The 27,676-nt window shown below is 40.3% G+C and overlaps 1 protein-coding gene across 1 annotated transcript; it reads left to right on the top strand.

Annotated features, from left to right (window-relative positions):
* Positions 1–483: 483 nt before the first annotated feature.
* parvaa (parvin, alpha a) lies at positions 484–25,346 on the top strand. Its single transcript, XM_034141951.1, has 13 exons — positions 484–885; positions 7,795–7,884; positions 8,381–8,451; positions 9,681–9,783; positions 10,259–10,399; positions 14,736–14,851; positions 14,949–15,007; positions 16,360–16,379; positions 16,467–16,528; positions 17,957–18,025; positions 18,264–18,365; positions 21,986–22,058; positions 24,762–25,346. The coding sequence occupies exons 1-13, from the start codon at positions 750–752 to the stop codon at positions 24,836–24,838; spliced, it is 1,119 nt and encodes a 372-aa protein (XP_033997842.1). The 5' UTR covers positions 484–749; the 3' UTR covers positions 24,839–25,346.
* The last annotated feature ends 2,330 nt before the right edge of the window (positions 25,347–27,676 follow it).

Here is a 27,676-nt window from a genome sequence, read left to right as displayed (position 1 = left end):
ACGAGTCATGTTTATCATAGAACTTGGTTTAATAACCTATTAGTGACGGAGCAACATTATATCCACATGGCTGTTATCATCACAATACACGAACCACGCCTGTAGATCCCTACCACCGGTACGGTGTCTGCAGAAGGACAACAGAGACCAAATGCGAATACTCTACAATAACCCTAGCCAACATGTCCACTACTAACACAGGGTTAAAAATCGTAAAGGGTAAAAAAGGTGTAGGCTATTTACTATATATTAATATCAGATGAATATGCATATTAGTTTAAAGTCTTTGTGTGTTGTGTAATGTGCCACTATGAGCTGAATTATAGTGCCAATTACCAATTGTTTCAAGTCGTCTATGTCTAGTAGGCATACCCTTTAGCAATATACTGCAAAGCACAGCCTTTTGTGGTGTAACATTATCTTTACTTCCACCTTCTGGGTCCCTTACGTTGCTCCAGTCCTGACACCCCTCGGCCGGCCGCTGAGCCTCTTTTCCGGAGAGGAGCAGCGGAGCTCCCGCTCCCCCTGGCCAACAGCCAGCAGCAGGAGGCCTCTCACCGGTCCTCCTCCGCAGAGGAGGGGCCACACTCTCCAGCCAACTTCGGGAGAAAATATGTGGAATTCCGTTTCCGCTTTAGGGAGTGGACGGTGATTTTTTTTTTTTTCCTTGACTTCCAAACAACTTTTACTCCCACACCAACTCGGATAACTTTGTGTTACCTGTCCCGGATTAAACCATCGTGAAGACGATGGCTTCTTCGCCTCAGAAGTCCCCGTCCTCTCCGAAGTCTCCGACGCCCAAATCCCCGTCCTCCAGAAAGAAAGATGACTCTTTTCTGGGCAAACTTGGAGGAACTTTGGCAAGAAGGAAAAAGGCGAAAGAAGGTAAACCGTTAACGTAAGCTAAATAACGTGAAGTCAAGAATAAATATCTGAGTTAAGTCCATGGATAGAGTCCAATATGTTAACTAATATCCGACATTAGTCTTAAAAGTGTAGAAACAGTCCCCACAAGTTAACAATAATAGTCTACAAACACACATCTTAGATAGCTAACACGTTTAGCGCTAATGTATAGTTGTAACCAGGCATTAAACGTAGCCTAAACGCATTCAAAAGAAACACCGTTAACTACAGCGTGTGGTTAAAGTTTGTGTTTTCATGGCCGCGGGCTGTGTGTAGCCATGTAAGGAATTGAATCCACTAGCCTAATGTAATACGTGAGGAATGAGGCAGAGTAAACACACAGAAGCAGAGGGCTCCTTCAACATTCCCCCCGCTTTCACACATAGGCCTACTATGTGTAATGGGAAGTCAATGGGGAAAGTACTGGAGAGGGAAGGAGCTGGAGACCAATCTGATGTCTGACAATCGGAAGGTTTAATTCAGAGGTTAAACTTTGTAACTTTGTAAGCCACCATCCATTCTGAAGCACAGTCATTCTGTCCCAAACAGGGCAAGCAATACACTTCTCTATCTGAAGATGAGTCACTTTGATGGCTCCACAAGAAATCTGTATTGTCACTGGTTGTGACTCTTTTTATCTTCTTAACCTCGCATACCAAAGAATGTGCCAGACTTTACTTTTATCAGCTATGCACATCTATGTTATGTTTTGAAATGTATGGATTTAAGTTTTGAGAATACATAGCTCAAGATTACACAGTGGAAACACAATTGTTGTTCCGATACTGTCTATGTTTTTTCTCATGGATGTAAGGTTTATTCCCACAGTAGGGTCAGAGGTCAGGGTCAGATACAGAACAGCTGCTTTGGAGCACACAGGGATTTACAGTCTTGATCATGGAAACGTCCTTTTACATTACATTCCAAAGTGACTTACTATAGACTGATTCAAGAATAAGTCAAAAACTCGGAAATGAATTAGCATTTTACCAATCTAGGTTCCCTCATCTTAAAGTCAATGCTTTTTGTGCGTGTGGTTAGATCCCTGAAATAAGGTATGTGGTTAACAAAAGTTTAAGAGATTTTTACATTTTTATTCTACAACAAAATGTTCACCTTGTGATTGTCTGAACCTCGTATGTGTTATAATACAGTGGTTGCCTTCAAGCGAGTAAATGAGAGTACTACACGTTATCACGCCAAACACTTGGCCACCTTTAGCTTAGCAGTTGTGAATCATGTAAAAGTATTTTTACTGCAATGTAGTTTGTTTATAGACTAACTAAAGCCATTTACACTTCAAAATCATAAAGTAGCGACTAAATAAGACTATTAGACACAATCACGCCGAAAAGACAATTCAGCCTTTAGCTTAGAGGTGGAGCACATCCACGCGACCAGGATTTGGTTCCTCATGATAACTTTTATATACAATTTTATATACAACAGTAGTGTTAATATCCTGCTGAAGAAAATGTCTCAAGTATCAGAAACATGTTTGCCACGGAGCTTATTTTCTGCATTATTCTGAAGTCGAATGGATAAATCCCATTGCTTCTTGACAAGGGACCAAAAGACGTCATCACTCTGCCACTCTTTAATTGCAATAAACCATGAAGATACAAACTTGGAACATCAAGAAACCTGCAGGTACATCCGCTTCTAATAAGCCAAACCATTGTAAGCGCTGGTGCATTAGTTTCAAATGGCCTTAACCTTATAGGTACTATTTTTTGGGGGGAGGGGTAAGGTTTAATGGCCAAGGTGCAGGTGGGTTTGCATTCGGTTATGGAAGATATATAGACTTTATGCTGTTCTGATATCTACAGAAAGCTAGGTCCACCAATTTGGTCGAGCAGTGTTTTGGTAAGGGTTACTTGGATCCCACTTGCAGACAGGAAGTAGCAGCCAATTGGGCAATGCAGAGCGAAGTGCACATACTGCTATGGTTTAACCATGTCCTGGGTGTAGGAAGGGCCTGATCCATTCACAGCACGGTAGGCCAATACCTGTGCTTTGAAGTGGATTCTGGACGTCACGCCACAGTTAGTCACTGAAGGGAGAGGAGGAGCGGGGTAGTGTTCCCTGACTTCCCTTTATATTAAACTTTAACCGGCTATAAATAAAAAATACTCCCAACAGTCTCTTTTTAAATGCCCAGTTCAGTTTATAGCCATGCAGGGTTGATTCTGAAATACAGCAGACTTCACAGAGCATAGTTTGTTAAAGGCCAGGTTTTATCATCAAAGGAGAAAGGTCTCCTTCAATTGGATGATTACTTTGTGTCATTCAGGATACTGTTGCACAGCTGAGCCCCATTTTATGTTGCCTTTGTCTACGGGACATGCATGCAATCACATTATATTCATGCTGGCTCGGGTTCACTACACACACATATACACTGAGTGCAGGACGCCTGCCATGTGCTCCACCACCTGATGGAAAACGTGGTCTGCTCGCTCATTTATTACATTTAGGTCCTTGTGACGTTTATGGCTGTCGCTGCTGCGTGCGGGAGAGAGGGACTGGAGAGAAGATGGGTTAAAGAAAAAAAAGGAAAAGGAGGCAAAGGAAGAGAAAGAGAGCCACAGGATGGGGGGTGAGATGATATGAGAAGGTCAGAAGGTGTGAGAGCATTAGCGAGGGATGTGCGGACACCAAATGGGTAATCCCAAGAGAAAATAAATCAGGAGAGGGAATATGTAATCACATTCCTCTGTGATAATAGAGCATATATAAAATCATATCGGGATCAGGTGTTCCATTAGTGGAGGATGAGCTGCAGGGGAGAGCGCTGGTCCTGCTAGCCAGGAGAGGATGCTTGAAACTGGGGGACGAAGAAAGACAGACATGGGCTGTGGAGCGCTCTGCCCTCCAGGTAGGACATCATTCTGATCTTAACTGTGTGCATCACGCAGATCGCATGTTCCTGAACGACGCATCCATCGCTTTGGCTTTTCATTGTTAACCTTAGCGCATACCGTCAATTTATGACAATGGCCCAGAGGGGGAGGAGTGATGTACGGTGAGGACGCCTGTCGTTTCTATTCGGGGTGCTAACAACAAATCAAATCTGCACTGAACATATACAATGTGTTAATAGAAGTGAATGTTGAGCAAATGTTTTTTAACACTCGGGGGAAAAAAGCAATAAGTTCCACCATTTACATAATGTATGTTCATATTACTCATGTATCCCTGTTTATAGTCCTCATATCCACATATGTATGACCAGAGATGGGGTCGTTACTAAAAAAAAGCAATATATTACATATTACATATTACTTTAAAAAAAAAGTAATATATTACACTACTTCGTTACTCTCTACATAAAGTAACTCGTTACTTTACTCGTTACTTTACTCGCAGGGCCGGCCCCGCCCCTCCCTACAGGCAGATCACGCAGACTGCTAAAGTTTCAAAAGTTCTCTTTAGTTCAGTTTCCATTGTCGCATAAGACTGATCCAGATAGCTCTGACTATGGCTGTCCTCTGTCTCCTGCTATCTGTATTTTGCGCAGTATATCTCTGAACGATGCGATGGTGATTCCACTGTGCAAATGGGCAACATTACCTCTACTATGAAGGATGCTACAAGCCTGTCCATCTCTGCTTTGGTTACCGGTCCTCCAAATTCTAATTTGTGCTGCTTCGGAATCGGCGGCGGCGACTCACAACATCCTCACTCTGGGTTCGGGGGGTCCTTAGCTATTAGCTTCACCTTAGCATGTGTTCTTTGCAGGTGTTTGTTGAGGTTTGACGTGGTGTTTACAGCAGTGGATAACAGCTTCTGGCCTGGACACAGTTTGCACCTCACCGTCACATTCCTGTCTATTCTTCGGACGAACTCAAAATAATGGGCATACCTCCACCCCTCGAAAGTTATCGCTGACTCTGCCATGTTTATGCAGCACTGCACGTGGAAATGTGGACGCGCTAGTCGCGCAGATTACGTACATATAAACCTGCGGCGGAAACCCCTCTTGTCTGTCAGTGTGATTATGACTGATTTTATAAAAGTAACGAAGTAACGCGTGTCGGGGCAATGTTAGTAACTGTAGTGTGATTACTGAATTATAAAAGTAACGCGTTACACTACTCCGTTACCGACAAAAGTAATATTATTACAGTAGTATGACAGTATAGAGTATTTTTGTTTTACTGTTTTTTAATTTAACGTTTTATTTTATTTTCTATTTTGATATGTTCATATTTTCAGAAACAGATTTACTGTCAATTAGGTTAAAACATACAAGCAATTTACTTTGGTGTATTTGGTGCATGGTCACAGTCAAATCAATTCAATTGTAAGAAAAATGACCTAAATATTTACATGAAATATAATTAAATAAAAAAGAAATATTGCACTATTTTGTGTCTTTTACTTTAATGTTGAGTATATCGTATTGTTGGATGAGCCTGAGACTCAAGATTACCATTACCAACACTGCACTATAGCTATTGTACATAATATGACATATGACATACCAGTATAGAAACACAGCTGGTTAGTAAGTTAACTGCTGCAATACTTTAGTGGTTTCACTTCCTTACTGTGTGTAAAACTACCCACCATACTAAATAAATGTGATCACACTTGTATGCCTAAGTGATAATTACAGTTTTATCAGACTGTGCTAATTGCTACGTTGCTATTTTTCACAGCTTTACCTCCATACGAGTCTGTTAATTGCCACTCACGAACTGTAGAACTGTATTAGAACCCCTTCATGCATTAATCCTAATCAAACAGCAACCTATAGTTCAACATTTTTCTTCTGTCTTCTGTTAACCATCCATGAGAAAATAGAGTCTCATAACCGACTTGTGTATTCTTCCATCAAAATGCTGCTGTTTTACAAATGAACAGAAATTGATGGAGTGATTTAATAAACACAATGAGACAAACTTCTGTTTGGGTGTTACCTGATGATGAGGAATGGTGAGGAATTAGCTTATTTGGTTAGTTACCCAATACCAATCATTTCCTGGAATGTGTAGATGAGTTGACATCTAAGCTGTAAATACCTATTCAACATTGGGGGGAACATGTTGGTAATGTACGCCAATTTCTTTGAAACTTAATAACTAAGCTGACCATTTTAAAGCATTTTATATTCTGGTATAGTTTCCAAGAGTGTGGGTGCGTCTCACTTCTCTTATTTTTCATTTCCTCGCTCCTCGGTCCCGGTATCACCGGAAGTTGATTTGTCTGCGCCATCTTGAGTAGCGTCCCAGTGGCCTTATTTGTGCCAGAGGACCGAGGAGCGATAACGGAGGAGCGATAATCGAGGAACTACCAGACCATCCTCCGGGGAAATCCTCAGACACTCGCCCCGCCCCCTTACTGTGTATCGCTCACTGATTGGACGATGCAGCGCGTGCACTGATCTGGCTGCTGTCAGACGATCAGCTGTGCAGCGTCATCACAAACGGACGTCGCTTCACGTGACGCTCCGGAGGAAACAATGTCCCATTGCTCTTAAAACTCATTTCCCTGCTTCTCGTGGTTTCCTTGCGTCTTGGAAACGATGCAAGTGAGGGACGCAAGGAATCCATTTAACCAAAGTGAGACACAGCACTTTGGACAATACAAAATAAACAAAGCATTTTCACTTCTCCATGTTGCACCAAGAAAGGTTTGGCCAAGTTGAAGCCAATGCAATAGCCCTTGGTTTGGCTTCCACCAATTCCCACACTTTCCACTGTTGTTGATGAGTGTATCTCTGTTCTACGCCATACATGCTCCATCAAAAAAGATAAAAAGAGACAGAAAGACAACAATACAAAAGTAAAATGAAGCAAAGTTTATAAGAAATATCAACTGTTACATCTACATGCACTTCAGTCGACATAACATACTTATTTCTTAGCTCTTCAGTATTGTGGTTTTACACGTTGCATGATGTAAGACCCTCTCACCACAGAATGAACAGTGAGGCATGTGTCACTCTATAGGAATATTCTCATACACCCCGGGCGCTGTTATATGTGAGTGTATTCATGCAGACATACTGCACATGTAGGCACTTGTGGATAGTGTTGATTGAGAGGATGTTGTTCCAGTGAACACAGAAATTCACAGGATGTTCACTCCATGCTTTCAGTCTCTCTCACACACACACACACACACACACACACACACACACTCAGAACAGCAGCGATGGAGCCTCCTCAGGTATCTGACACACAGCGAACAATGGCATGCTGGGCTTCTGTAAAGCCCGCTGAGAAGCAGGAAGCAACACTAGTGTCTGTCTGCCTCACGTCAAGAGGCTCTTCACGGAGGGGCTGCTGATGGTTGTTAGTGGAATCAAAGGAACATTTTATAGAAATATCTCATTGCAAGCAAGGTTAACTTATCTCTCTTTGTCTCTGCTTATCTGATTCAGGCTAAGTTGTGCTAAACATGTAGCTCATGGATGGTGGATACATTTGTAACCCTGCTTCATTTACTTGTTTTGTTTGAATGTCACGCTTTTTTAATTTTAAATCATCCTTGTGGGTCATTCATCAAGCAAAAACACTAAGCCGCATTCAACGTTTTTTGCTTCTAAAATACAAAAATTATGAATCAACTATTGAATAAAACAAAATATGTTATTTTGATCCCTGAAGTACTGTACTTGTGCAGAAAATACTCACAACAGCACCCATTATAACATTTAACATAATATGTAATAATCCAGAGCTATGGCACGGTTTACCTATGTTAGTTTTTTATATTTTTGCAGGAACTTTTGACGTTAAGAAAAATGTAGAAAAATGTCGTCTTTACCTTTTAATTGTTGGCTATTTATTGACATTTCTAAACAATATAGGAAAGTATTGTATCTACACTACAGTGTTTGACCGATGTGATGATAACATTCGTACCTTTCCCTCGTAGTGTCCGAGCTTCAGGAGGAGGGGATAAACGCCATCAACCTTCCTCTCAGCCCCTCCCACTATGAGCTGGACCCCGAGGACACCATGCTGGGTAAACTACACCGAGACTACCTGTTACATTCAGCCGAGCTGCTACCTGAATAACATTTCACAATCTTTTGCTAAATCAGTCAAATACGGTGGCCAATGATTTTGGTTAAAGGATCTTATTAACTACATCAATATTTGTACAAGCGCTGTCCCAAGAATTGATAATTAAGACAAAATACTGAAAATGTGGTAGTACTTGTTTTCATACATCACCACAGTAACCGTAGTATCCGTACATCACGGCTTGAGACAACGTCCTATTTTGTACACAGCAATTGCTTTCTTCAGCTTCTATATGCCATGAAATACACTGGTGTAAAAAGAAAGAAACATCTCAAGTGCAGACCAATTTGCAGTGTTTTTGGGAAAGCAAAATGTATTAAGCTGGTAAATGTTGTTTTTCTTATAGGTTCTGTTGCTCTTCTCCCTAACACACTAAGGAATATATTATAATATAATAATGTTCTTCTTGCATTGAATCTGTCTTAATCCATTAGAGGAGAATGAAGTGCGCACCATGGTGGACCCCAACTCCAAGAATGACCGCAAAACTGCAGGAGCTCATGAAGTACACCACCATTTATCCTGGATACATTGTCATTTAGAATGTAATCCCCACATTCAAACTGAGGTGGCTGCTGGTGCAGGGGAACAGGCATCAGCTGGAGGAACAATCGTACGTGACATGAGGTTGAGTGAACAGTCACAAGATTCAAATTGGCAAATTCTTATGGGGAACCTTTGTTAGGCTACCAAAGGCCTCGGATTGGGCCAATACTACAGTCCCAGTAGGACAGACATCCTCACTATTTGCTACTTAAATTCCAGTAAAAATCTGTGAAATGGCTTGAAACCAGCAATTCATAGACATGCAGCTGGACTAACAGCACTACATCAGAAATAATGTGTTTTTACTCGCCAAGCTTTGCACAACAACACAACGAGTCCAGCCGCCATCAACTATCTGCTGGGCTCCTACGTGAGTGTGTAGAGCCCACAGCAAACAACCACACACTATAAACAACAGCAACACGCAGTATAAGACTGTTTTTCGTTATTTCCCTTATTTAGTTATTATTAAAGCTCAGTGTGAGATTCTCTTTTGCATTCTCTACGCAGATGACATCATCAAAATGACTCTTGAAGATGTACTGACAACTACAAGTTCATAAAGGTTACTCTCAATGGCTGCAAAAACACAGAGAAATTCTACGGCTTGTTATTTTTGTTAAATAACATCTTGGAAATAGTTTTCTCCGAATGCAATGCAGAGCTATTCAATTGGCGAAGATTCACCTTCTGTTTCATTGATTTTAACAACTTGAATTGACTTGAGTTATTATCTAGGAAATAAGAGGTTTGAGTTTTGGCTTCTGCAGATATTCAGTGTTTAATCAGCCAGTTTGAGATGAGGGGCAAAACATGTTTCATCTGAACGTACTTAAGAAAAGACATCCCACCTGTTTACACTGCACCTTGGCCAATAATAATAATTAAAACAAATATTATACAAATGTACAAAGCATTTAGAGTGGTTTGGCTTATTGAACCCTAATGTACTCAAAGGATTCATGCTTTTTTAAATTAGTTTCTTCATGGTTGAATACATTCATTGGAAATCTCTTTGGTTAAAAGCATTAGCTAAATGAAATGTTATGTCATTTAATTAAGTTTACAAGGTTATAAGTATTTATTCTGAATTAATTACTTGGTGATGAATCCTTATTTCGCAAAATGACATTCAAAGATTTAACAAGTTCTAATTATGAGTAAATAGTATTTGATTCTCCCCTGTAGGTGTTGATCGACTGGATCAACGATGTTCTGGTGGGGGAGAGGATCATTGTGAAGGATCTGGCTGAAGATCTGTACGATGGGCAGGTCCTGCAGAAACTATTCGGTGAGCAGTTCACCCATAATGCTTTGGGGATTTCCCATTCCTGTAGGTGTAGGGTGTTATATAGGTATTAGTTTACATTTGTCTGAAACGCTTCGATTGGACTCCTTTGTTTACTTCAGTAGGATAGTGACATCACTACATAACACTCGCGCTTCTATTGACTAGCGCTCTAACACATTGTACGTGATATGCTAAGGGCCGGAATATCTCTGAGGGTTGACCAATCACAACAGAGCCGGTCAGCTAACCAATCAGAGCAGACTGGGCTCTGGTTTCAGACAGAGGGTGAAAAGAGGTGCTGTAGCTCAGGCAGTATGAGAGAAATAAAGAGCTTTTTGAACATTAAAGCATGGAGACATGTCCCAGTAGCAAGTGGCAATCATTAAAAAGTACCTTTGAATGAACTGTCTTTACATCACATCTCTAAGTATTACCAGATTAGTATTTAATTCTCTGTGTCTGTCTCGTTGTTCAGAGAAGCTGGAAGGAGAGAAACTGAACGTGGCCGAGGTGACCCAGTCGGAGATCGCTCAGAAACAGAAGCTGCAGACGGTGTTGGAGCGCATCAACGACTCCCTCAAACTCTCCACCAGGAGCATCCGCTGGAATGTGGACTGTAAGGATATGACCTTTTTACTTTCTATACAACTGTATTGCTGAAATCTATAATAGTTTTTTGTAATTTAAAGTCATGCCCTAACATATTTCCCATCAATTCTGAATCCGAATTAGGTTCATTGTCAAGTAGGCTTACGCATGCAAGGAGTTTGCTTTGGTGTAATGGTGCAAACATCAAATATAAAACTATTATAAAGCCAATTTTCTTTTTAAATGTACAATTTAAAAACATACAAATAAATCTTTCCAACAGACATAAATATATATATTTAAAATACAAGAATAGGACAAATTACAACTTATTAAAAATATGTGCAATAACCTGAATTTTAAGTGAAAAATCTGTGCCGTTTTAAAAGGGTAGCACTGCACAACCTTAATCCAGTTTAAATACCTTTTACACTACTCCTGTTTCTGCTGCAGTGAGTCTCTCAATAACATTTCGTTTTTCTCCTGTATTATTGCAGCTGCTGAAATCTGTCCCTTACTCACATTTGATTTCTTTAAGACTGTTGTGAAACATAACTGCATCTAAAACCAACAGACTCTAATGGCGCTTTTCCACTGCAGCACGTAGCACGGTTTAAGCGTGCCGGGCCAAACCCGGCCCGTTTTTCTTTGCTTTTCCACTAGGGGTAGTTCCGGGCTACTTTTTCACCTTTTTTCTGGCCCTCCAAAATCGAGGTTCTTACCGGGCCAACAACCGGGCTGAATATGCTAAACTAGTGACGTAAACACCCTCGACTGCTGAATGGTCAGAGAGAATCGCTGGCAAGGGGGCTACAACTACAACAACATGAACATATTTGACCGTGATTTAATTGTAATACACGTTTCAAAATGATGCCGAAGTAACAACATACTGATACCGGTTAGTAAAAACCATGAATTAATGCTTTGACAAGTCTGCAGACAGACGGCAGGGGAAAAACCTTTTAAAATGCGTGTTTTCTGAATGGAGATCGGCTAAGCTAACGCAGTATATGCTCCGATCGTCCACACTCACAACAACGGCCTACAGACATAAATAAACCAGCGACTGTATTCGCGATGACACACGCGATGCCACACACGATGTGGTTTGTACTTGTTTAACTTTTGTCTAGTTTCTGAACAGATATGAGGAGCTGTGAGCTCTGAGTGCTAACAGCTAACGGCTAATGTTTTGGTTTTGTGGTTCGCATTGAAGATGACGTCACGGCAGTTTTTCGCAGTGTTGCTCCGCCCGCCGAACAGCCGATCACCCCGCCTACACTGCGTTACTATAGTAACTACCCCAGTTACTAAACTGTAAGAAAAGCGCCATAAGACATGTAGAGTACCGAACAAATCAAGTAAAAATATTCATCTGTACTTTAAAGAAAAGTACTGAGGTAAAAGTACAATCATTTTTTTTATAAAATATAGGTACTCGTGCAAATTGAGGAATATTAAGCAAAACATATGTTTCCAAATGTTGTTTTCTTATCATGGTAGCATCTGTGATTATTTATAACAGATACTGATGTGTTCTCCATGTGACCTGAGTCTTTTTTTATAAAAGCCTGCAGAATATATTAAGATAGTTCTTTTTAATGGCCCTTTTTATCTGTCACAGATTAGTAAATAATAATGTATATTAGATATATAAGAGGGGGGGGGGGATGGATGTGGGCCACGTGGCTAAAGAGCGCATTACTGTATGAGCGAGGTAGAAATATGGATGACATGATGGAGACACAGAAAGCTTTGAGATTACAGAATTGATTTTGTGAGAGCACTGCACTAGAGAGAGGCCGTATCAAATGAATTTTATTTCAAACCAAATAATATGACATTCTTTAAAGGCACCTCTGGTACAACTTTGTCCTTGAAAGCTATTTGTGTGAGATACCTTAAAAAGAATGCTAAAGAGCACGGTGAATAACACGCGATGTCATTGATTTTGCAGTCCTTTTATTTGAGGAGCTCTCTTTTTAATCAATTCACTTTTGTTTGTCCTTTCTTTCGTTCCTCATTCAGGAGCTGTAGAAAAACATCTCTCCTGATGTGTCTTATTTGGATCCTCTTATGTAGAGAGGATCTAATAGGTTTTCTTTTTGAAGGCTTTTAGCTTGCTTTCTGTGATTTGGACACTTAATTGATCCTGATTGTGTACCCAAAGGTAAATCCTATTTGTTCGCTTGACTAAAGACATGTGGCTCAGTGTCTCTCGCTGGAGTACTCTTTATGGATGACTTTAGGCAGAATTTCTTTTTTTCTGTATTTATTTTACTTTCTTTAATATCCCTTCAAGGCAGCTTTTGGCATCTTGTGTCTGTATTTACCGTTGAAGGAATGTGACCTTGCCACGTAAAACTTTTCAGAATATTTGGAAGAATGAAAATATGTTGCTGTTTGGCGACCCATTTCATACAGAAAGGTATTGACTCTTTTATTGCAAAGAAATACAAAAGAAACAGATTATGAACATTTTTTAATGCATTAGTAAGTGGGTAACATGGCTCCCTATAGAGTGGTTCAGTGATGATGTATTGTTATATGCCGACCCGCGAATTGCCATTGGAAGTATTCTCTCGACAAAAAGCAATGGGATTTTCCATTGGCTAAAGCAGGGGTGTCAAACTCAATTTCATCACAGGCCACATCAGCATTTTGGTTGCACTCAGAGGGCCGGTTGTAACTTTAAGACTCTATGAAAATACATATGTAAATATTTAATATAAACGTATGTATTATATGACATTATTGCCTCTGCATTGGATCATTATCGGATAGGGTAATAACTTCATAATTAACTACGTCTGAAAGCAGAAGTCTAGGGTAAATCATTGGAAGTCTCTTCAGTGAGAATGTCACAAAATTATTATTTTTTAAAAGCCAAATTCTGGAGAAAAAATTGAAAATGTAAAAAAAAGTGAAATTTTGAAGTCATATTTGAGATGCATTGTGGGGCATGTAGTTAATGGGCAACGTGCTTCTGTAAATCGGCATGTAACCGTATAATAAACGTATTATATTCTTTCAGAGCTCTTGTGGGGCCACATTAAATGAAGTCGCGGGCCGGATTTGGCCCCCGGGCCTTGAGTTTGACACCCCTGGCATAAAGTAATATCTGTGGCAAACAAAGGTATATGATAATTACAAATGCCAGAGGTAAAAACCTAACGGTGGGCTATTAATAGGCTATTTGTTGTCTTATTTAACAATTTGAGGTATTTATGACTCTTTAGCCCACATTCATTTCCCCTTCCTTCTCTTATATACGCATATCATATTTATGTTAAAGCTAAAGACAGAATCAAAAGGTGATGTGATAGAAGTTATTATTATGTGTCAGATAAAAAAGGGTTATCAATGGAGAATTGGAAGGCTCAATTGACATGCATGGCTACATTTGCTGTTGTTCTCATCTCAGTAGATTGGTGCTGTTTTTATTTTTTTATGAGGATACAGGAGTTATCCTCCCTAGCGCTCCCTTGGTAAAAAGCAATGGGATTTTTCCATTGGATTTAGGGATATTGCAGAAAATAAGAAATGTGTCAAAGATACTTTTATGATACTATGATAACCACTTTTATAATGGTTAAAGAATAAATGCATTCATCAGAAGTAAAACCCCTGCTAAGCTAAAGGCGGCTAATTTGAGTAGTCCAGTTAAGCCATTCGTTAGCAACCGCCATATTTTAAACACATAGAAGCTTCAGACATCCATCAGTGGGGTATATTATGTCTTCGAACAAAGCGTTAACATCTTGTGAGCGATTGTTCACATCAGACCAGCTCCCACCTGCCATCTAACTCATTCCTAGGACTCATTCCCCCACCATTGCACTAATTGCAGTCAAGACAGCATTTCCAGTTATATAACACTTAAAGGTGGGGTAGGTAAGTTTGAGAAACCGGCTCGAGATACACTTTTTGTTATATTCCATGGAATGCTCTTAACATCCTGATAGCAATGAATATCTTAAGTGCTTTGAAAATCCATTAAAAAATGTCATCTGTGGAAGCCGTAATACTGTAAAAAGCACGACCAATCATTTTAGCCGGCCCGGCTAAAATAACTGGATGGCCTACCTGCCTGTCAGCCTTCCATCTGTGCACAAACTTATCTCGTGCCCTCATTGGTCATGTGCGCGTTCGTGTGTGTTGGAGGAGGGGCTCAGTAAGGAAGTGGCAGATTTGCTCCGGCTGTGTATTTTCAAATTCTCGCGCACTCAAGCTGGTTTCCCCAAAATTACCTACCCCACCTTTAATATACATACCGGCATGGAACCACCATGTATTCATGTTATTTGCTCCATTACTTATATTTCTCTGTCATTCTGTTGCTCTTCTTTGCCCGGTGTTAGCGGTTCATGCTAAGAGTATCGTTGCCATCCTGCACCTCCTGGTGGCGCTGTCTCAGCACTTCAGAGCTCCAATCAGACTGCCTGACCACGTTTCCATTCAAGTAGTGGTTGTCCAGGTGGGTGGGACCTTGTTTGAGTGTGACAATACAGCATTTTTCTTAGTTCAGGTGCCAGTACATTTCTGATAACCACTCCTCCTTTCGTGTCTCCCAGAAAAGAGAGGGCATCCTTCAGTCCAGACAAATTCAAGAGGAGATCACTGGCAACACAGAGTGAGTACGCTCTGATGCTGACTTATTTCACACCTCACAGGGTGTAACTTGTGTAACTTAAAGTCTCATTAGAGACTCATTTAAAAAGACTTGAGTATTTTTCTATGGAGAACATACTGAATAGAATTCCAAACTGTGACCTTGATCATCTTATTTTCTGCAAACTAAACTTTGGAGCACACTTTGCTTTAGATGGAATATGGCAAGAAATTCTGTGCAATGATGAATATACAACCAACATTTCAACAACATATGTGATGGCACCTTTAGCTGAAGAATTAGACTATTTAAAACACACACACCATCTCTCACACACACACACACTCATTGTCTCCCTTTGAGGATGTCCTGCAGCCTGACAGCAGCAACGAGGGAGATAACAGGAGACCAACACACACACACATTTGTCATGGTAGATGGATACAAGCATGATCACACACACACTGGTGACAGAGGAAATACGGTTATTACCACACCACCAGGACCATTGCCCAGACCTGCCTGCCTTAGCCATCACAGATTACACCCTGTGTGTGTGTGTGTGTGTGTGTGTGTGTGTGTGTGTGTGTGTGTGTGTGTGTGTGTGTGTGTGTGTGTGTGTGTGTGTGTGTGTGTGTGTGTGTGTGTGTGTGTGTGTGTGTGTGTGTGTGTGTGTGTGTGTGTGTGTGTGTTGTGTGTGTGTGTGTGTGTGTGTGTGTGTGTGTGTGTGTGTGTGTGTGTGTGTGTGTGTGTGTGTGTGTGTGTGTGTGTGTGTGTGTGTGTGTGTGTGTGTGTGTGTGTGTGTGTGTGTGTGTGTGTGTGTGTGTGTGTGTGTGTGTGCGTGTGCGTGTCATTTCTTTCTTGCTGGCCTGCCCACCGCGATATCCCTTCCCCGGGGACACTCACACTGCGGTGTTCTCTCCTCTCCAAAAACCACCTGACCCTTTCCAAAAACAACATCCTCCACAGTGTTCACATTGTAATAACAGAGGCCCCTCCATTCCCATAGAAAACCTGCATGTCTTCATTCATTGTATCAATACCACACTGTATTGTTGAGATTATTGCATTGTGCTACAGTATGTGTCATTGTTAAGCTCCCAGTGATGATACCCAGGTTATACGAATACCCAAGGTGTACCTGTGTTTATTGTTAATCAAATTATGATACCCTAGTTACATTATTGTATTGTCATTTCTGAGACATAATCCCTTCATTCTCTACATTCCTCTGTGATTGAACTGGAAGCACAGTCCTCATTTCCCTTTGTCTTGTATGGATATTCCAGTATTGAGCAAATACTGCCTCGGAATTGTGTTGTGATTTATTTATTTTTTAAATCTTTTTTCTGATGTTCTCCTCTTTCTCGCAGGGCTTTCTCTGGCAGGCACGGTATGTAGAACAGTGTATAGAACAATGTTTATTCCAGGAGTATCCACATTTCTGGGATAATAATTAATTTAGTTTGTTTTCTTACAGAGCGTGATGCTTTCGACACCCTGTTTGACCATGCTCCGGATAAGCTGAATGTTGTCAAAAAGGTACGGAGGCTTTGCAGTGGCAATCTGGAGTTGAGCTTCCATGTTTGTCGCCATTATGGCGGTCTGATGGAGGAATGGCAAATACATCAATATAAAAATCAGGTTTTATGCTAGTCTCCTAGGAAGAGCATCCGCTGTTGACGAAACTTTTCTACTGGCCAAATGATAATACTACAAGTTCCAAGTCAGTTGCCATGGCATTGACTTTATTCGGCCCAAAAATACTTTTTCCCATTGATTTACATTAGGAAAGAGATATCTGTAAAAACAGTGGATAATCTTTTAGAATCCACAAAGAAAGTCTTAGGTGCGTTCACACCAGCCTTGTATAGTCCGGTTGAATCGAACCCTGGTGCGTTTAGCTGCTTGGTGCGGTTCGTTTGGGTCGGTGTGAACACAGTCCGAGACCTCTTAAGTGAACTAAACAACCGGACTCTGGTCCGCTAAAATAGGTGGTCTCGGACGGCTTGCTAGTGAACTCTGGAGCGGTTCATTGCTGGTGTGAACGCAGTCCGCACCAAAACATAGGAAGCGTAGTATTTACGTGTCACAAGAACGCGGGTGTCTTCATTTCTTTAGTGAAAGAGTGAAGCAGAATGATGTGTTGAACAGTGTCGTGTAAAGTAAAAACAACTATCAAACTAAAAACTATACATAAAAGCCACCTGTCGTCGGTGAAACCCCCTCCTTACTGCAGAACGTCTCTCATTATATGTGTTATAAATTATAATGTTTTGTATCGCACGTTGTCTGATTATATAATCCTATGCGCCGTTGCTGTTGATATGCTCTCCAGATTAACAACAGCATGAAAATAACCTGGCCTGCCGATGCTCCACGGCGGAGGCTCCGGTAGAAATTGCCGGGATTTGCGTTGAACAGCATTTCCGTGCACATGACTTGTGTTTAAAGTTTATAGTCCGTTTGAATTTTGCCCGTGTGAACGCAAACAGAACCTTCTGAAAAATGAAACAATGTAACAAACTGTGGTCTGGTGCGCACCTGAAAACGGACTATTAGGTGTGAATGCGACCTAAGATTCAGATTCTTATTGATGAGTCATATAATTGCGTGTAATAACTGTGATTCTCGACCAAATGCAGTTTGTTTAGTTTCTTACAAGCCAAATGCAGTTGAATAAATATATCAGTGATTAAATGATTTTCTGTCCAAATTGACACTCATCACAATCAAATTGAACACTGTCTGCGTTTTCACTTCTGTCCAGACATTAAGTGTGTAGTTTAAAAATAGAAGTTGTCACAGTGGTTAAGACCTCCAGTATGGTTGCCAAAGGCCAAGTCGTTTTTTTAAATGTATGCATGTCTACAATTTATGTTTGTGTACGCATATCTTTGCATTTTCATTACCTGTGTTATCTGAAATGTCGCAAACTTCTGAGACATACCTTCCTTTGTGTTTTCTCAGACATTGATCACTTTTGTGAACAAACACCTCAACAAGCTCAACCTGGAGGTGTCTGAATTGGACACACAGGTACGTCACACACCTGCATATAAACGCAGGGAAACCTTTTTCAAATACCTGACACAATGCTTGACTTCATATTCCAATTTTCCAAAAGTCCATTATTTTGAAAAGCATGTCCATCACAACATGTTTTTCATAGTAATTGAGATTGTTGTCTTGTGGAAACTTGGGAAAATGCCACCTATTTAAGTCATTATTGCTGTTAGTCCATTATCAAGGTTACATCCCTGTCCTTCTCTCTCAGTTTGCAGACGGTGTGTACCTGGTGCTGCTGATGGGGCTGCTGGAGGGATACTTTGTACCGCTCTACAACTTTTTCCTAACACCAGAGAATTTTGACCAAAAGGTGTAGTGTGATTTCTTTTTCTTTGTCCCTCAGAGATCGTTCAAAAGTGTCACATGACCTCAACCATATTATAAAGAGACAAGTTGAGCAGGAGGAGTGGAACGAGATAAACGTACAATGTTCAAACGTGTACACTTGATTCCAAATATGGTCAGTGCAGCACTTAGAAGGACATACTTGGTACTAGGGTATTTCATGCTTGTTTGATTGAATGAAGGGGGTATTCATCTTTGAAACTCAAGATTTTGGGTGAAAATGTCTTTATATTTACTTATTCACCCATATCTTTTTCCTAAGTATTGTTGTATGTGATGTTTCGTGATGTTCAGATTGGGTCAAAGCTGGCCGTTTGTCATCCCATCATTCTGTTATCCACTGCTTTTAATTCAGGGCCAACAAACGTTTCTCAATGCATATCTTTCTCTTCTTTTCTGATTAGTTTTGTGTTACATCTGTTGCTCTACCCATGAAATAAGAAAGCAGCTGTGACCTTTGTAGAGTGGGCCTGGATCACGTAATAAGACAGCAAGAATTCCACAATATGTACAAATGCAACTTTTTTGATGCTGCGTCTTGGACAAGCAGGCATGTGTACTTGTTGTTATCTGAGCCATATTAATTAACAAAATCTTAAATATTTGAGATCTATAGAGTAGTGTAGTGATGATGTTTTTTGTAGGCTGACATGGAGTTGGCATTGCAAGGGCTCACTGGACAAGAAGCAATGGGATTTCTTTTATTGGATTTTGGAAAATGGCCAAAAATAATAATAACCTCCACATATTAACAGTACTTTACACATACATGGAATTGCCAGAAGTGAAAATCTTACGTTAGGCTATAATCGAACTACATCATCCTCATATGACGTCACCGTCGCTAAGCTAAAGGTGGCTAATGTTCATCATGATGACGTTTGGTAGTTTCACTTGTTGTCTTGTTAGCAACTGCTGTTTTTATGAAACATAGACTTCAAACATTCACTAGTGTGGTCTTTACTGACATATGTTATGTCATACATAAAGACAAGACAGTCTTTCAGCTTGTGTGAACCACATACCTTATTTCATTCATCTAATAAAAAAGCTATTAAAAAAACAATTGACTTTGAGACGAAGAAACCCGAAAGTGCTAGGAGAAAGATCCCGACCATAGTCTGTATGATCCTGACCCATGTTTGGTTGTGACCTATAGTTTGAGAAAAACTCTTGAATCAATACTTGATTTGTGAGGATCCTGAACACTGGGAGCCAGGACTCTCCTCTCAATAGCCGGGTAAATGCCATCCGTTTACCCCAGAGCCCATTCAGTGCAGAGCCATCTCCCACTCCATTGGCCTCTGTAGTACTACGGTATTCTGAACAGGCAATCTGAGGAGACACCACAGTAGCCTTTTGTTTGGGTCTTGGCCAGCGGCCCCTGCCAAGCTGCGGAGCAGAATGGGCATCAGTGCTACATTGTACACAACTGCTCACACACACACACACACACACACACACACACACACACACACACACACACACACACACACACACACACACACACACACACACACACACACACACACACACACACACACACACACACAGCACACACACACACACACACACACACACACACACACACACACACACACACACACACACACACACACACACACACACACACACACACACACACTCTCCTGCTGGCCCGGAAGCACAGGCACCAGCCCCACAGCATCTGTAATCTCCTTTTGCACAGGGAAACACTGGAGTGGTGTAGGGGCTCAGCTCTATTACTGCGGGTGTGTGTGTGTGTATGTGACATGTGTGTGTGTGCCTATATGCATATCGATGATACACCAGGGGTGGGCTGTGAAAAGTAGCACAAGCATCAAGAAAGCACTCCTGCTCAGTAGATCTCTATGTAAGGCTCATTCTCTTCTGTTCTTTTTGACTGTATTAGGGAAGACTAAGGTCACGCTTTCCACACAATAAAAGCTTTTAGTACATCTCAGCAGGGTGACACACAAGCACACACACGCACACGCACGCACACACACACAGACAGACAGACAGACAGACAGACAGACAGACACAATGAGCTGAGAATGGAAAACATCTTTTAACTCTTCCCATCTCTTCCCTCTGATTGCTTTTCCTCTCCCTTGCTCTTTTATTTTTCAGATTGACTCAAATATCTTTTCTGGTTTCCTACACAGAACTGTACTCCACCTGATATTTAAAAGAATCATCCGAAACAAACGTGGGTTCCATCTTTTGATTAAACATCAGCCCCAAGGAAGTTGACCAGGCTTTTCAGCAAATGGTGGTTACTTCAACTTCCGTTCTCGCTTGTGACGTTGTTGCGCTCAAAAAATATTTTTTACAATTGGGTTATATTGGGAAAAAGACGTCTGTATACCAGCGCTTGGTTACTTTTTTACGTAAATAAACTTCACAAGACAAACACTTGAAGGCCAAAACCATTAGAGCCTTAAGGTTGTAACATGCTGACTGAGCAGACACCAGCTGTGACGCTGCCATAAATGAGTAGATTAGAGACAGGCCTTAAGGAAAATCAGAAGTGTGCATATACTTTATTGAGTGCTGCAGGAATAGGTCCTTAAACAAGAACATTAATTAGCATTTAACCACTTCCCTTTCCCTCGCCTCAGTCAAAAACATTTTTAAGGGTTTGTGGTTAGATGCCTTAAATACGGTCTGTGTTTTAAACAGGCCTAAGAGATTTTCACGTTTTGTTCTACACCATAAAATACGTCAGCAATTACCCCGCTCGTCAATGTCTGAAGCTTCTGTGTGTTATGAAACAGCGGTTGCTAACAAGCACCTAATTAAGACTACTAAACAATCATCATGCTGAACACGAGCCCGCCCTTAGCTTAGCGGTGGTGGTGCACAATCGTGTGGCCAGGATAAAGTTAGTTTATAGCCTCAAAGTTGCTTTTCACTTCTGGCAAATCCATTCACACTTCAAAAATCACAAAGTGGTGTCAATATGTGGAGATTATCCTCCTGAACAAATCGCATCAGTATTATAAACGTGTTTACCACAGAGTTAATTGTCTGCAATGCTCCGAAGTCCAATGGAAAAATCCCATTGCTTTTTGACGAGGGAGCCCTTGTGACGCTAACTTCTGGGTTGGCCTACAAAGATATGTAATCACTGCACCAACCAATGGGCCCAGAAACGGGTATTTATGTACTCAAGAGTCAGGTCATTTTGGCTGCATGCGCCCCTGAGTGACTTTCATAGGAATGAACAGCGCCCCTTCACTTTATACATCCATGGTCAGCCCGTACATGCATGCTCTTGCACTTGTAATGGCATTAAAAACCTGGCGTGTACCGACTGTATCAGTCTCTTGGAGTTTTGAGGTTTTTGATTGACTCTGCTCACATGTATCCATTAAGAGGGTGACTGTTTGTGCATCTGCTGAAGGCTTATGGTCTTACAGCACAGGGCAGTGTTGTGTTTGCCCACACAGGAAGCTGTGGTAGCACGATTGAATCGACCCACAGTGTATTTTGGGATTTAGCAACCAGTGTCCATGTTCTGTTATCAGAGAGGAGCTGTGATTGTTCGTGTTTGTCCTAACAGCCTCTCTCTCCCTGCAGGTCCACAATGTGTCCTTCTCCTTTGAGCTGATGCAGGACGGAGGTCTGGAGAGACCAAAACCCCGACCAGAGGGTAGGAAGCACATTTAATTGGGGATATAAACTTTTGTTTGTAATTCTCATTTGAGAAGATATGTTCCTGTTACCTGTTGATTGAACTTGTATCTGATACATTGGAAAAACCCAGAGAGCAGCCTGCAGCATCACCTGCTTAGTAGACTTTAGGCTGCAGACAACATCTACACATATTGCATTCATTTTAAGGCAGTTCGGTCAAAAACTGCATCAGGCGGCTGTGGCTCAGCGATAGGGAAGTGTAAGCTAAATGACATGTGATATAATGTAACAAAGGTATAATCAGTAACTACAGCCGCTTCACTACATATTACATCAAAACAACAATCTGTATTAGTTTTTCACAATAAAATGAGCCGTAACTTTTGCATGGCCTTGTTATATGATTGTAATCATTCACATTATGCTAACTGGGAAGGAAATCCCCATACACATCAAATATGGTGGATATATAGACCTTTGCAACTGGTTGCCACACGTGGTGCTAAGGGACGTGACGATTCAGCCTTGATCTCATTTCAGCCAACTAAACAGGAGGGGCCCAGCGAGGATCTCTATATTCTCACTGGATGTATGTTCATTCATATAAATGTCCCAATATTCTTTGAATAAGCCACTATTGAGCAGGGTTGACAACATACAATCAAAACAATAAGCAACCGCAGGTCTTCAGTCAAAACTAAATATGTAAACTTGTGAAAACTCTCAATCTGACAAAAACTCAAGAAATTGGGCCTTGGGATAGCTCACCTTGTTGAGTTGGTCCCATGTTCCGGGGCTCGGTCCCCACGGCGGAGGACCTGGGTTCGATTCTGATCTGGGGATCATATACACATGTCATCCCCTTTATCTCCCCAGTTCAAACCTGTCGCTATAATAAAAGCACAAGAGGCCCAAAAAGATATCTTTACATAAAATATTTGTTTTTAAATACAAAAATGTATTGAAAGTTACCAGTTCATAACATTTATCACATAGCTACCATTAAATGTACTGGTTATTATAAAGAAAATGTGTTATTATACATTTATCTACCTAGTATTCATCTTAACCTTAGCTGTAAGTATGGCTCCAAGATATGTCCAGGGTTCTTACACCTTTTCCAAAGTCAAATTCAAGCACTTTTCAAGCATTTTCAAGGTGCATTTTCAAGCTTTTCAAGCATCTTACAGCTGTTGTAAATTACATATTTATATACACATACTTATACTCAAATGATTATTTCCCTACCTCACATTAAATCTGATGTTCTTTATGCTATAAACAACCAAATGTGTTTCATAATAGCATTCTACATGAGGATGAAAAATTAAAAATGTTAGAAAAGAAAACTAAGTTTAATATTTCAAAATGAGACCCATCTGTACGTAGACTGGGCATCCCATATAACCTGGCTGAGCCAATATAAAACAATCAGACAAATAACTTTTCAATACATTATTGATTATTATTTTTGAGGTACTTTTAGGTTGGCAGTAAACACAAGTCAGAGGTAACTGGTGTACTTTTCCTCCACTACATGTATTTAATACCTTTAGTTACTTTACAGATGTGGATGAATGATGTGAAATATAACCAAGTGTTAAATCAGACTTTAGTTCCACCTGGAGTAAATTCACAAGCTACTCTGTAGTATACAAAGTCATTCAAACTAGCTGCACCTTTACCAGCTTTGAGAACACTTTAATGATCAATCATTATAAAACATATCATATACAATTATTAGGGATGCTCCGATCGCCAATTTTGGAGCCGATCGCCGGAATCAGTATCGGCCGATACCGATATCGCTCTTTTCCTCTCTCCCCCTCTCTCTCTCTCCTGACAGCCCGTCAGTATCTCCTGCAGCTCACTGATCCAGTAATGAGCGACCCGACAGTGAAGAATAAATATATTTATAACTAGCTTGTTCCAGAGGTAGATCAAATAGCTAAGTGTGTTAGGTCTAACTCTTAATGTGTGTTCTGCTCCTCTCACCGGTCCGTCACAGCGGGTGGAGCTGCAGGATTTCTGCTTCACACACGTTGCATACCGCTATTTTATTGTCCTTTTCGGACACTTAAAATACTGCCAGACTAGTGAAGCCATTTTGGCGAGCTTGTTTTGCCGCGCACAGAGAAAAGTGTCATGTATTTTACATGCAACGTTAGCCTAATCTAAAATGCTCTACTACAGCGTACCTTTCGTGTGGTGTGTGGCTCGTCAGCGCAGACTCTCGCATCGTTATTGTTGCACACTTTGCAGGAGGCTACTCTTGGGCTTCGCTTGACCCTCGTCTTAGCCATGGCTTGTATTTGTCTTCTGCTAGCCAACGCTCGTTGAAACGGCAACCTCCTGGCATACTGTCATCTATCACTCTCATCAGAATGCCCAGCTCACACACGAAACAAAAACACTTGCCGGTCACGCGCATTGCGCGGGAAGGCCGGAGCGGAGCTGTTTTATGTAAAAGCGAAGCAATTAAGCGCGCTCAGACTTCTTTATTTTCTTTTAATCTAAAAAGCGAAGTAAAGCATTTACAATTTCAAGCACTTTATCCCAAATTCAAGCACCATTCCCAAAATTCAAGCATTTTTCAAACCTTGAAAACACCTCGTACAATTTCAAGCATTTTCAAGGATTTCCAGCACCCGTACGCACCCTGTATGTCTATATAGAACTTATGATTAATTTATTCTTTCTCTCTTTTTTGTTTCTCCAGATATAGTGAACTGCGACCTTAAGTCCACACTGCGCGTCCTCTATAACCTCTTCACCAGGTACAGGAACGTGGACTGAGCCAAGCGTGGGAACATTATTCTATGGACCACATGTTTCTCCTTCTTTTGGTTGTATCTTCATTTATCTGAAAGCATACATCACATTCCTTGTTCGATCATTTACCACACAAATCTGTATTTTTTAAATATATCCTTGAAAGACAAAATGCATGACTTTATATTGTAAATTGGACAATGCTTTACAGTCGCAGACATCTACATAAGATTTTAGATTTTTGAAGTCATAAATAATTCTGTACGGATTGTTGTCCCCCTGCATTGATATCATGAAAGGGAGATTAAAGATAAGCATCTTTTAATTCAGAAAAGAAAAGGTTTAACTGTATTTATTGTACATTTTGATACACCTGTTTAGTCTTACTTATCCATGTTTGCGTCTCTGCTCTTGTTTATGTCATTAATAAGTGCCTTTTATTTTAAACATGTGAACACACAACCCAGTCTCACGGCATTTCGTGTTATTAGTCACGAAATTAATTTAATATATTGATTCATGTTCACCAACACGATTTTCACATTTTTTTCGTGTCACACAGAACGATTTTAAAAGCAATGTATTTCTATTGGTAGTATGTTTCGTGCCTGCACCACGTCTTTTTGTCCGGTCGGGTCTTGGAAGACCAGAAGCTGTGTGGTTCATAAAAACATGTTCTTACTCAATATCTTACCCTAAGCCTAACCCTATCCCTTTTATTTTAAATTGTATAATGTCGGAGTTTTTTTGCCGTCAGTGAGGAAAAGAAATGGCTCAGAGCCTCAGAATACTGAAATCTGTATTTTATGTCATCTTTTTTTCCTTCTAATTTGTTATTATTTGGTGCAGGCACGAAACATACTACCAATATAAATACATTGCTTCTAAAATCGTTCTGTGTCAGAATACTTAAATCTGTATTTTTTTTAAATGTCTTTTTCCTTCTAATTTGTTATTATTTACATTGCTTTTAAAATCGTTCTGTGTGACACGAAAAAAATGGCGAAATCGTGTTGGTGAACACGAATCAATAGATTAATTTCGTGACTATAACACGAAATGCCGTGAGACTGGGTTGGAACACAGCATGCACTGCATTGCTCCACTGTTGTCTTAACGTTCCAGGTTTATTTTGCATGTGTGGAGTGACATTTCAAATATTTGACCAAAGCTCTGTTGTCCTCACTGTAAAACACAAAGGCTTTACTCCGTAGGCAATCTCTGTCTTGTGTATGATTAAAGTCAACATTCTATAATCACTTTTCTTTTTGTGGTTTTATTCATCTCATGTTGCCCTTCCCTTTTTACCCAGTTCCGATTCGGACATGTGTTGGTTCTCCCGGTTTCGCACTAGCAGCGCTGTAAACAATGAATTGTATTGAGGATCATTTACTGCTACGGAATGATTTTAAACTACCACATCCATAATATGTTAGTGGCTACCAGGATGACATGTGAAAATGGCTTAAAATGTAAGGACACCTTTCATAACTCTAGTGTTTTTGGTGTAGTTGGCTCTACTGTGAGGAAAGAAGCACATTAGCATGACGTCAGACTACAAACTAAAGCAAATGTCAATAGCTTTTATAAAATCAACTTAACATGGAGACCAAATCCAAATAATCGGTCTGTGTGCTATTAATATAGCAATCATCGGCTATCTATTTTACAAGCTGGCTAGCATACGTTAGCTACCTACTGAACTAGTGTTCTAGCGAACGTTGGCAATCTACTTAAAAAGATAGCTAGCAAAAGTTAGCTATCTACTTAACAAGCCAGCTAGCTATTGCCAAATTGGTGGCTCTCGCAATTTAAAATAGAATATTATTTTATACTCGATGGTTTAACTTGCAGAGTGAACCTGTGTCTACCGTTCTGCCAGTGAGAGTTATAATAAAAACATTGTTGTGCTTGATTGAAGCCAACCGGACGCTCTCATACAGCCATTAGCTTCTCACAGCACCAAACATTGCTGTTTATACCCAAATATGTGATATTTGAATAAAATAATCACATATTTGTAATCTAAATGGACTCTGAACGTTTTTTTTTAATTTAACAACAGTTCATTCAAAAGCTTGAAACTGGTTTATTTGGCAAGTGGTTGATAAAGCTGGTGACGCTATGCTAAGTCTTAGCACTAACAAAAAATAAGACAATGCGGAAGCGCCTTAAAGCATGGCAAAGCACAAGGTGAATCCTTTATATACATCACATTTAAACAAATATTTTATTACGTTTTTAAGTTGGATTTCTTTTCTTGCAAGTAAAGTGAATATTGTCTGTATTTAAGTGTTACGTTCTACTTTCAAGGCAATTTTACTTTAACAAACAACAATTGCAGTTACTGTTTGTGGATAGCTGCCCACACTTTCTCTATCATGTATCTATTTATGTTTTAACACATTTTATTCAATAAAGCGCTCAGTCCCTGAATGCAGGTGCATTTTTCAGCCGCTCAAAGGAAGCAAAGAGGAATGCTTTTTCAACAAAACAAATATTGGGGTCAGATTGGTTCCAATTTTGCTTACCCAGAAATACAAGTGGACCTGCGTAACAATTTTCTTTTTACTAAATTGAGATGGACTGTTTGAAAAGCTGTGTAAAAGCTTTCTGAATTGAAGCAGACCCCAACATTGACCGAAACGGATAGTAGAGTTACTAAAAGGATAAAAAAGGTAATTTCTTTCTTGCACATTCCACAATGGCTTTTGAAAGAAAGTGGGGGAAATGTGTTTGGGTTGACGTACTCATTATTACACTGGGGTATCGAGATATTCTCTGCAGGACCCAGGCACGTTGCAAAGACACTCAGATTCAGATTTTCGATTCTATGTTGTTTTTTCGTGAATTTCTGATTGT

The sequence above is a fragment of the Trematomus bernacchii genome, unplaced genomic scaffold (genome assembly GCF_902827165.1).
Source record: "Trematomus bernacchii unplaced genomic scaffold, fTreBer1.1, whole genome shotgun sequence".
Classification (NCBI taxonomy): Eukaryota; Metazoa; Chordata; class Actinopteri; order Perciformes; family Nototheniidae; genus Trematomus; species Trematomus bernacchii.
Note: the sequence above shows the minus strand (reverse complement) of the source record. Positions and strands in the feature narration are given on the sequence as shown.

What these genes read in the sequence shown, in the direction of transcription:
- parvaa (XM_034141951.1), top strand. Translation starts at nt 750, where the DNA reads ATGGCTTCTTCGCCTCAGAAGTCCCCGTCCTCTCCGAAGTCTCCGACG. An exon ending in GGTCCTGCAGAAACTATTCG is followed by an intron (nt 9,784 to 10,258) that starts GTGAGCAGTTCA and finishes CTCGTTGTTCAG; the next exon opens with AGAAGCTGGAAGGAGAGAAA. An exon ending in ACCAAAACCCCGACCAGAGG is followed by an intron (nt 22,059 to 24,761) that starts GTAGGAAGCACA and finishes TTGTTTCTCCAG; the next exon opens with ATATAGTGAACTGCGACCTT.